General features: G+C 39.8%; 1 protein-coding gene across 1 annotated transcript; it reads left to right on the top strand.

Annotated features, from left to right (window-relative positions):
- Window positions 1-1,291: 1,291 nt before the first annotated feature.
- ccr9b (chemokine (C-C motif) receptor 9b) lies at window positions 1,292-6,031 on the top strand. Its single transcript, XM_066679943.1, has 3 exons — window positions 1,292-1,328; window positions 2,526-2,578; window positions 4,076-6,031. The coding sequence occupies exons 1-3, from the start codon at window positions 1,304-1,306 to the stop codon at window positions 5,114-5,116; spliced, it is 1,119 nt and encodes a 372-aa protein (XP_066536040.1). The 5' UTR covers window positions 1,292-1,303; the 3' UTR covers window positions 5,117-6,031.
- Window positions 6,032-11,485: the final 5,454 nt, after the last annotated feature.

An 11,485-nucleotide genomic window follows, 5' to 3' on the forward strand; every position in this document is an offset into this window, starting at 1 on the left:
AATCTGGTTATTCAACATTTCTTCTGGTCTGAAGGTTTGAAAGGAGGGCCACAAATCTCCTTGTGCTACCACAGAAGCAGCCGCCCCCAGACACTGAGGGACTACTGAAACTTAAAAAACCATGAAAAGTGGGATCTTCTGGCTACACAGTTCAACTGCATTTACTCTAAATTCTGAACCAGTCCTCTACCAACTGAGCAATCTTCATACAGCACCTCTGGCGAGTTGATGGTTGCCTCTCAGGTCTGTGTTTTAGTTTGCAAGAACTTTCCTTGCTTAAGGGCAAGCGTGCACTGTTTCTCCAGGCTGGAATTTCCCCACACCTAGGTGCTCCCCTTCTTTCAGGTTTCCAAGTTTCCAGAGTTCCTCTAAGTCTGGGAGCTGGGTACATGGCAGCGCACACAGGACCGTCAATAACCCCATTAGGATTTGTTGTATTTGATGGGATTCGGCCAGGAAAATATTAGCGAATTCACTGTGCTAATGTTGAATGATTAGTTGTGATGTCAGGAAAGCCAATCCAACTGTTCCCACATTCCAGGATTTGGGAACTTTATAGTCCTCCAGCCCACTCAGTGTGGTGACAGACATGTGCAGTGGATCCAGGGCATTCCTTTTCATTTCATTTTTTTAGGAGGTGTGTGTGTGTGTGCACAGTTAAATCAACTTAATGCAGTAATTATTTTTCTTCCTATTATTTCCCTTATTAAATTATTTAGACGTTGTGGCATTGTTCCCCTTCGCTAACATGTCTGCATTGTGTATGAGGGGTTTTATCATTCCAGTAATGTGTGTCTGAAATCAGAAATGTTTCAAGTACAGCAGTCTCATGACTGGGATTGATAAGCCCTGGATGAGGACACCATAAATCAGTATGATTAATGACCCATCTATGTTATTTACGTTGGGCCTGGACCACATTACATAGCTGTGCCAGTTTTACTTACTTTGTAAACTGAGTCTTTAAAAGCCCTCACACTTGTGAACCATCTTCATGGAATGAGCTGGCTTCCATTCCCTTTGCACCTTCATGCTTGAAAGATTTAGTGCTCTGTACGGGTTTGAGTGATCATGCATAAGAACAGATACAAGTGCCTTTGGGTGAAGAGACATAAACCACCACACTCATCATTCTTCACAAAGTAGGATGAATTTACTGTTACCACAGTAACAATTACATTTATTACAATTCTCAGAAGCCAATATAGATGATCCAGAACTGTCACGTGACTGTGGTTGCGCTTTATAATGAGGTGATGACACATGCCTACCACATACTGTCTCAGATGCTTCAGATTCTCGAATGCTTCCTTCAATAACAAGTACTGGTAAGTGTATGACTTTAAAGGGCATCTTTCGCAGAGGTTTACAGTAGGTACTTTTAATCAGGACACTTTTTTTTTTTACCTGTTACTGTATTTGCAATCCATGTATGAGCTTTAGCATTCTATTTTAAAACAGCAGGATGTAACAATACACAGACAACCATAACACTATCAAACAACATGCTTCGGTTATTTCTGCTGGATGTGCTAAGAATTTCACTGCAGTTCAAAAAGGAACTTAGTACTTTATGCACTTTTGACCTATTACTCGGATTTATATTGCTTTTCTACTTTTATATTTTTGACTAATGGCTGCATTGAAACAATGGTATTTTAGGTACTTTTTAGATGTAATAAGAACATAGCGCTTGGTGAGGTATGTGTCTGTAATGTGTATGTAAAAATGTAACAGTAAAAGTGTTGACTAAAGCTGCTTTCTGTTTATATTTGCATTTAATACTCATTTGGTGCTCCATCCAGTACATTTTGGGATGAATTATAGTGATATTTGTGTGATCAACTGTACTCTAATCTTCCATACAGTTATTACCACCTTGTTTCTACATCCACTGTGAATTCACTCTAACCATACATGAGCACGTTGTCGTTCTACAACCATGACCCACACAAACTGCAGCGATAGATGAGCTATTGTCTTTGACTTTTCTTTAACAAGGATGACAGGCAAGATAGAAGTGTCCAACAGTGTGGACAATGTGTGGACACAGTGTTTAAATATTCTAGTAGTACTGCTGGGTCTGATCCAATCCTACCAGCAAAACACACACTAACATACCACCCAAATCATATCTGCACTCTTGTGGTCCTGTGGAGGTCGTGATCCATTAAAGAAAATGGTGACAATGTGTTAACAATGTCTGCAGAGCAACTAATGGACTACAGTCTGTAAAGAGTAGGTAGTGATAATAAATGTAATAATAGTAAATGTATAAATTGCTTTCAAATACCCAAAGATGTAAAAGACAAAGACATCAGACAATCGAACAATATTCAAAAACAAGGAGGGGTAATAACATGGGTCAGTCTGTTAAAGGCTTCAGGAAACAGGTTATATGCAACAGAAAGCAGGTGTGTGTAATGTAAAATGCTATGGTTGATCAGTGAAGTGTGTTTCAGGTGTTGGAGGTTTTCTGGGACACTCACACACACAAGTAAACTTTCTCTAATATTCCTTTGTAGAAATGGAAATGGATAATGAGAATTTCACAGCTGAATTCCTGACAACAGACTATGTAAGTATGTTTTTATTACAGCCAAATATTGTGCAGTTCCTCATACTGTTCATTCATGTCTTATAAAAGAAAAAGGTGTAGAGGGCAGTATAGTGTGAAGAAAAAAAACTGTCTACAAGCTACTCACAACCAAGGTGTGCTAGGGAAAGCAAAACCAATCTAGTGGTTAAACTGATTGCTGAAGTGCTGTTCCTGTTTTTGTTTTTTTTGTGTGTGTGTTTTTCTCATGTTACATATTTGGAGTATTAAATATCATTCATATTACATCTACACATCACATCTCTAGCCCTTTGATAGGGATCAAGCGCACTGTTGCATAATCGTGATTATTATAGAGTTAGAAATCATGAAAAAATAGCTTTTTCCATTGCGTGCGTCATCCGTACCTGTATCTCGTCTCGATATCTGTGTCAGCGCATGGAGACGCTCCGTTTTCGACGTGAGCTTAGGGGGCCCCGGTTGTGTCGCCCCCCGGGGTCGACTGTAAAAGGAGGATGTGGTGTGTTGTGGTTTCTGCTGTAGCTAGTAACACAAAACACCTGCGCCTGAACTGAGCCTGGAACGTGGTTTGGAAAGTTACAACGTTCAGAGTTTGGGTTTGAGGCCGTATGACTTTTACGCTCTCACCGAAACTTCTTTTCTGCTCCAACACCGTGAGATGAAGTGGGTACTCACTAGACAGGAAATACAGTGTTGTATGAGCCTGAAGAGCAAGGTGTGAAACTCTTGCTAACCTTGAATGTGCGAGACAGCGGAAAGAACCCAAAAAAAAGAGAGAGAGAGAAGAAAGCATGATAAAGCGATGACTCACATCCAAACATTTGGGCAGGAAAAATGTACAGCTCAGCACCATGAGCAGCTACACTCTTCAAAATAAAGGCCATGATGTGTTCTTTTGGGGACAACCTATAGGGAACCATCCATTTGGAAAGTTCAGTAATACTTTATTGTGGAACATCCTTCATAAAGCTCCATAAACATCTTAAAGAGTCTATTCAAACATCGGTCAATTGTCAAACAAATTGCACCAACAACAGACTGTAGTTAAAGCCTTAATAAGTGATTCTGTTTGTTTATGTAAGTTATTATGAAAGTGTTTACATGTTGATCTACAGTAACATATTATCTACTGTGTCCTTTTCAAACACCAACTGATCTTCAGACACTCTTAGAGTTTTTTCACACCTGTAGTTCATTTGCTCTGGTCTGTATCTGTTAAGATGTTCATAGTCTTGGAGTGTTTTCCTTGTAGTTTGGTTAGTTTTCACACAGAGAATAACCCAAGTGCACTAAAACGCATGAAGGCAAACAATGTGAGAATTTTCGAATTCCTAGCTTGGCTTAAAAAGTCTAGTCTTGATCTCAGTTGCAGTCCCAGTGGTGATGCACACTTGTAAATACTTTGCTGACCTCACTTAAGGCTTCTTATAGACTAATCTGTAATCTACATTTGACAGAAATGTACTATTCCAATAAATGCCACTATTCCATTTTCAGATGCCATCATCTTCTTTTGTGACAGAAGACTATGATTTGGAGGATAATGGCATCTGTGATAAGACCTGGGTGAGGAACTTCAGAGCCTCATATGAACCCCCTCTCTATTGGATCATCTTTGTGGTTGGAGGTTTGGGCAACCTCCTTGTCGTGTGGATCTACATGAGCGTGAAGAACCGCCTTAAGACCATGACAGATGTCTACCTACTTAACCTTGCAATAGCAGACCTCCTCTTCCTGTGTACACTTCCTTTCTGGGCCACAGACGCTACCCAGGGGTGGGTGTTCAGCGATGCTGTCTGCAAGGGAGTCTCGGCCATCTATAAGGTGAATTTCTTCGCCAGCATGCTCCTGCTCACTTGCATTAGCGTGGACCGATACATCGCCATTGTGCGCGTGACCCAGGCCCACAACTTCAAGAGTAGGCGGATGTTTTACAGCAAGCTAGCCTGCCTGGTGGTGTGGTTGCTCTCCTGCCTCCTGTCCCTGCCCGAGTTCCTGCTCTTCAGGGTCAAGAACAACAGTGGATCGTCTTGCAGCATGGTCTATCCTGCCAGCAACAATAACCTCACCAAAGTTCTGGTGCTGTGTCTGCAGATATCTGTAGGCTTCTGCTTTCCACTGTTGGTCATGGTGGCCTGCTATTCGGTGATCATCTGCACTTTGATGCAAGCTCGCAACTTTGAGAAGCACAAGGCACTGAGGGTAATCTTTGCTGTGGTGGCTGCCTTCATCCTTTCTCAGCTGCCCTACAATGGTCATCTGGTGGTAGAGGCTGCGGAAGCTTATAACACAACCATGGTAGAGTGTGAGAAGGTCAAAGCCTTCGATGTTGCCGGACAGGTGGTAAAGAGTCTGGCCTATACACACTGCTGCCTGAACCCAATCCTGTATGCGTTCATTGGGGTACGCTTCAGGAAGGATCTGTTAAATCTCTGCCATTGTTTAACTGGGCTGGTAGGAGTTAATAAACCTCAAGTGGTTCCCAAGAGACCTTCTATCATGTCTGATACAGACACCACCCCAGCACTGTCTTTATAGCTTGGCATTCACCAATGATCACTTACTAGTTAATCTTCAGTTTAAAGTCTGACCAGTAACTGACAAGTCACCAATCACACTCTTAAGAATAAGGAGTCCAGAAATGGGTCCAGCAATGCTCCCTAAAAAAGGAATGTTCTCTGGAAGACCACCACCTAATGCAATGGTTCTCTGTGTTCTTGGTGGGCCTCTTTGCCATGCATTTTGTTCAATTCCGACAATTCCGAAAGTGTTGTTTAATTTGTCAATTAGTTGCATTGCATTAAGTGTGATGTAGGGTTAGGAATCCCTAAAAAGTGCAGGACAGAGGCTCACCAGGACCTGGATTGAGAACTACTCACCTAATATAAAGGTCTCCTACAATCATCTGTTACTCTGGTAAAGAATGTTTACATTATATCATGGCTTGAAGCTTTAAAAGATTCTTTACATATACAAATCTCATTATTAAAGTCCAAAGTCCAAAGAATGTGGCACATATTATTTTTAAGAGTGTCTCCATTAGCACAACCTCCTTCCACGTATATCATGCATATGCTTTCATTTCTGCCATAACCGCAAACATATTATGTACAACGAATAAATATACCGTTTCTGCAAGACTCAATCTCAAACTTCAGAGGTCAATGCTTGTTTAATAGTTTCTGATACACTTTTGTGCATTTTCTGCTGAAGTACTTTTGTTTTGTTTTTTTTACAATGTATATATTTTAACACTGTTAACATTCTGATGTAGCCAGTAGCATTGTTATATTCTTAGTAAATGAAATATAAAATGAAGTAAAAAAAATGACATGCTGTAATAATGGCATGGTTTGAAATGGAATAATTTTTGACATTCAGATTTGGAATTGTACATTTTTGTAAATATATGTATAGAAAAGTTGGATTTTCTTTGTTACTGAAATTCTTTTGAACATCTACAGTTAAATAAAATAAACTGAAGAATGTCTATGTGTTTTGTGACTTTATTTTTTGGACATAATCATTAATCACACCATGTTATTCTGATATCGCACAATTATTATCTAATATCTGTTTATCCAAAGTGTACTGAAGGCCTCACTTCCTTAAACACTTGGCTATTCATAGAAAATAAACTGAGCCATGAGAAAGCCTCATGGTGTTTTTTTTCTCTCTTGTAACGTATTTTTTGTGGTTATAGAAGTTTGTGGTTAGTTTTCAAGCTGTGTTCACACACACTTTTGATTTGACTGGTAATGTGCTGAGTAGTGTATTAATCTTTGAAAGAAAGATTTGGTTGGTGAGGCACTACCATGATGATGGCAGCGTGGGTATGAGTGATTTTGTTTTGATGCGGGTATCTGTTCAACCAACATAGATCCCTTTGCTTTTGTAGAATTTCCCATTTTGCATATACCAGGCCTCGTACTGTCAGTGGTTTGCGTATTTGGTATTCTACGAGTGAAGACATACAGTGGAGTTCCAAGTATAAAGTTATGAATAAGACGTGAAAAAAAATCACGTTAATAATTCTCTTCATCTGATTATTCATTGTGCAACATCGTAGGATTATTACACACACACACACACTGTGTTACACACACACACACTGAATGATCACTGGATTAGAAACACCTACCTTGTATCTACACTCATTGTCCTATATATAAGCTCCACTGAACACACAGGAGCACTTTCTAGTTCTACAATTACAGGTAGTCCACCTGTTTCTCTGCATACTTTCTTATCCCCACAGAGCAGGTATGATTTGGGTGGTGGATCATTCTCAGTGCTGCTGTGACATATAAATCTGTCTGGAAATACTTAAAAGCTTATATTATACTACAACAGAGTACTGGAGTGTGTGTGTTTTTTTCCACTAAGTTCTATCTGTTGTGTACTGAGGTACTGTTTGTGAAAGTTCAGAAAGGTATATTTTCCTTTGCTGCATGTTATCATTCACCGCAAACCAAAGTGAGGTCTGCAGTCTCTTATGTAGTGTATAAATGAACAAGAAATTTCTATAGGCTTTGACAATGAAATCAAAAACATTGCTAGAATAAGAGTCTGAAAATGTGACTAATACACAGAAAGATTGTATAAGAACTATTTAGTCTCTAATTTTATACTAATTAATAAGGTGTGGCCTAAACACAGCCTCTTTCTGTAGCCTTCTATGTTTGTAGTTGACTCTGATTAGCTGCTAGCAAGCAATGAGTGCTACACTGGCAGGAGTAGAAGCCCCTGCTGTGAAAACAAAGCACACTTCTGTTGAGGGTGTTCCATTTTAGTGACAGAATAATTGACAATAATATGAGCGAATATCAAACACTTTCCAGCCAACACAGCCATGTGGGGCCCCTTTTGGTAGCAAGTTTTGTCCAATATATAAATATTGGCCCCATATATGGAGCCAGTCATGAGACAATAGTAGGTTATACACAGTTTCAAAATGGGCAGCCCTTCTAAATTTTGATAACCCATTATGGGCAGCCAAACATAGTACCCTCTAATACCCACACATAGACTAACCCATCCAGAGGCCATGCACATTTAAACCCAGCAAGACCATGTTCAACTAATGTGTGATGGCTGCATTAGAGAACAAAATACCTGATTTAAAAAGAAAATACCTACATGCTCATACGTATGACTTCCGTCTGAAGGACAAAAACAACTTTTTATCTCGAGAATGAGGTTGAGGTGTATAAGAAAATCAAGCTATATGCAGTAGCAGCAAAACCACCAGAGTTTATATAAAGGATCTGATAAGAGGTACTGTGTAGAAAACCATATCAACAACATATGGATGTCATTTTCTGCATGGAGCTGAAGGTACAGAAATATAAAAGAGCACTGGTTTCATAACTTAGCTCAATAAACTTATTGGAATAAACTGGAAAATCCAGCAAGCAAAAAAATATCCCTGTTTATAACGACCGGATTTAGCTCCTGTTCATTTAAATTCTCAATCCACCACAAGAGCCCAGGAGCGAGGAGCAGAAGCAGAAGCAGAAGTTATTTTAGCCAGTTTTGCTTGGTTCTCTATATCCATTTTTCTCTTTTCTCCATTTGTAATCTGTTCACTTGTTCTCTCTTTTATTTGTTTGGTTCCATTTATCATCGTCTTTGTACTTTCACATTGACATGACTCAACCGCTGTAATAGGAGAGACTCAGACGAGGAGGCGGGTCAATTCTAAAAATCTCTGCACTCTGCATAAAAAACAGCACATAATAAAAATCACTGGTTGTTTTTGTTTCACAGTTTGTGGGTAGGTCGGTGCACCAGATCCTTAAATATATGTGCTAATGCAGCGAAGAGTAAGTGTTGTCTTGGAAGATTTGTGCTTGCAATATAAAGCCAAATCTTTGCATTTTGCATGTATTAATAGGTAGCTTGTTCTCTTCTTTGTTGCAGTTACAGCTTCTAATTTCCTAGGAGGGCTTAACACTTTTTCTGGTGATATGATGGCTTTCACATGCAGGGGCATAAGTGAGTTCTGGATCACTGCAACTCCAACTCACTACACAGTGAGGGGAAGGAGCTCCATCACTCCAGAGAAAGCAATCCCATGTTTCTGGGGGCTTTATAATCCTCTAACTAAGTCTTATTTGCAGATGCTCAACTTATTGTCATTTATAAAATCTGTAAAAAGTTGTGATTAGCATGTGTTCATTTGCTCTTTTGTGTCGTTCCTTGATTTACTTTGTGAGTTTTCAATTTTGCCATTTTGTAACACAAACCAGAAGATGTTTGTAATGTAGAATTGCTGAAACAGTGCCAATGGGTATTTGTTTTTCTTTGTGGGTATCACCATGTTCTTCTTTTGGAGCCTAGACATAAACAGGTCTGGTGTTGTTGAGGTTTATGTCTGTACCTGAACACTACAGGTGAGACCGCATTACAAACTTTCACACTCTCTCACTCTCTCTGCCTCTCTCTCAGTCCTTCTCTCACTTTTCTCACGACAGGAAGCTGTCAATCATGTCCCGTTGCTCTGTGTGCATGCTGATGCTAGTGTTGGGAGCTCTAGTCCGTTCTGCTGCTCCGATACAAGGAAAGCAGAGAGAAAGACGTGCTGAGACTTTTAGTGAGACGTCCGAGTGTACGACCAGGAAGAGAACTCTTTCAAAGTGTCTGTCCTCAAGAGCACCAGCCCACCTCCCTCATGAACTCACAGTCTTATGAGTGAGGATGTTGTGTGCTGTAATCAGAGAGGTGATCATTTTTAGCCTGTCACACTTCACACACTGTGAAAATAAATCTTACGCCTCTGAATAGCTAGACAACAAGAACCTACTGAGCAATATGTTCATGTTTTGAGCATATAGCCCTGCTGCCAGGACAGTGCAAACATATTAGTCTTTCAGTGCTAATAACAATTTAATAAAATGTATTAATCTCATTAAATGAGACAATTTGTCGTTTTAAGCATCTTAAAACATGTTTAAACACACACCTACAGGATTAATGAGTATTGTTGATGTCAACTATACTGAAGAACTGGATATAAATTAAAGCTTGAGTAGATTCCTTTATAGGAATTTATGTTTATAGCAAATATGCTACAAAAACATCACACCCCATAATTTCAGCTCTCCTTACAAAGCCACTCCCCCAATACACATGAAAGAGCACTGCCTGACTACAGCTGGAGGAGTCTACAAGAGAGAACACTGGAGAGAAGGGCAGATTGCTTCTTTTTCTACCTCTGTCTTACTATTTTTTTCCTTTGGTTAACAGTGTGAGTTGTAATCTGTGCTACTTTGGTGTGCCATTCTTGTGGTTAGTTTGCTAGCTTGCACATGTATGCAGCTAATGAAGTATGCAGGTAGACAAGCAGGTAGGTTTTTTTTACAGTCCTTCGTTTGCCCCAAATAAACAGTTATTTATTTATTTTTAATAAAAATATTAGATGTATTGATTGCTATTAGGATGTAGAGGAATACCTCAGTTTCTTAATCAAATCAAATATTTTTTGGGTAATATTTTTTCTTTTTGCATACATCATTTCCAGTCCCTAAATGAACACTTCAGCTTAGCCAGATAGAGCCTCGCTATGTGTGCCTTAACAACACATTATTAGTTCATTCATTATCTGTAACCCTTATCCAGTTCAGGGTCGTGGTGGGTCCAGAGCCTACCTGGAATCACTGGGCACAAGGCGGGAATACACCCTGGAGGGGGCGCCAGTCCTTCACAGGGCAACACAGACACACACACACATTCACACCTACGGACACTTTTTGAGTCGCCAGTCCACCTACCAACGTGTGTTTTTGGACTGTGGGAGGAAATCGGAGCACCCGGAGGAAACCCACGCAGACACAGGGAGAACACACCAAACTCTTCACAGACAGTCATCCGGAGCGGGACTCAAACCCACAACCTCCAGGTCCCTGGAGCTGTGTGACTGCGACACTACTACACAGACCACCAGCCGCCCCCAACACATTATATACAGGTATAATTTTTGTACATGCTGTACAGCTTTAGTTTGTTTAAAACAAAATATACCCTGTTAGAGCAGAGGTTTACAGTGTGAGTAATGTACTTTTAATAAATTAAATATTTGTACCCTGAGTACATATATATACTATATATTGTATATACTATATACTGTATATATTTCTTTTTTTTTCATCTGAAAAATTGTCAAATCATGTTATTAACATTAGTAACATGGCTGGCTTTGAGCTATTTGCATGTAGATAAAGGTGATAAGGGTGTGTATCAAAACACTTGATGATATAATTTTACTAAGTCAAATTATCCCAATTTATCAATCATAGGACCTGACATAACGCTGATCCTGGTAATTTTCTATATAACGTGGCATGCTTGCCCTAGAAAAATATCTAAAATCATATTTTCATTGTTGGATTGGAACAGGAGAGTCTGCAATTTGAACAAAAATGGGTGAGAAACCTAACAAAAAAAGGCAGTTTTGCTTCAGCAAATCATAGAATATAAACAAACCGAATGTCCAAGACCCACACAGTCAAAACATATATATGGAGAGCTTATGAAACCATTCGACAAAAGAGACACGTGCTTTCCCTCACCATAACAGTTGTTCTGTTTTCAGTAAGCCAGCACACACAGTGAGATGACGCACGTTTTGTGACTTCTCTGGTCCTGTTGGAGCCACACAAGGCCTTTATGTGGTCCCTTTCAACTGTTCTCCTGCTTCGGCTGCTGCTCCCACACACACACAAACACACACATCGAGGGGAAGCCAAGAGCATGCAGCAGGCCTCAGTCTGCATCTCGTCTAGCAGGTGTGGGATGTATGTAATGAAATGGGTAAATAGAATCATTTAACTAACATACATTTCCCTACTCCTACCAAATATGATCATAGTTTGCATAGCTGTGTGTGCAAATGTTTGGGCACCTGTA

This window comes from Hoplias malabaricus, chromosome 1 (genome assembly GCF_029633855.1).
Source record: "Hoplias malabaricus isolate fHopMal1 chromosome 1, fHopMal1.hap1, whole genome shotgun sequence".
In the NCBI taxonomy this organism is placed as follows: Eukaryota; Metazoa; Chordata; class Actinopteri; order Characiformes; family Erythrinidae; genus Hoplias; species Hoplias malabaricus.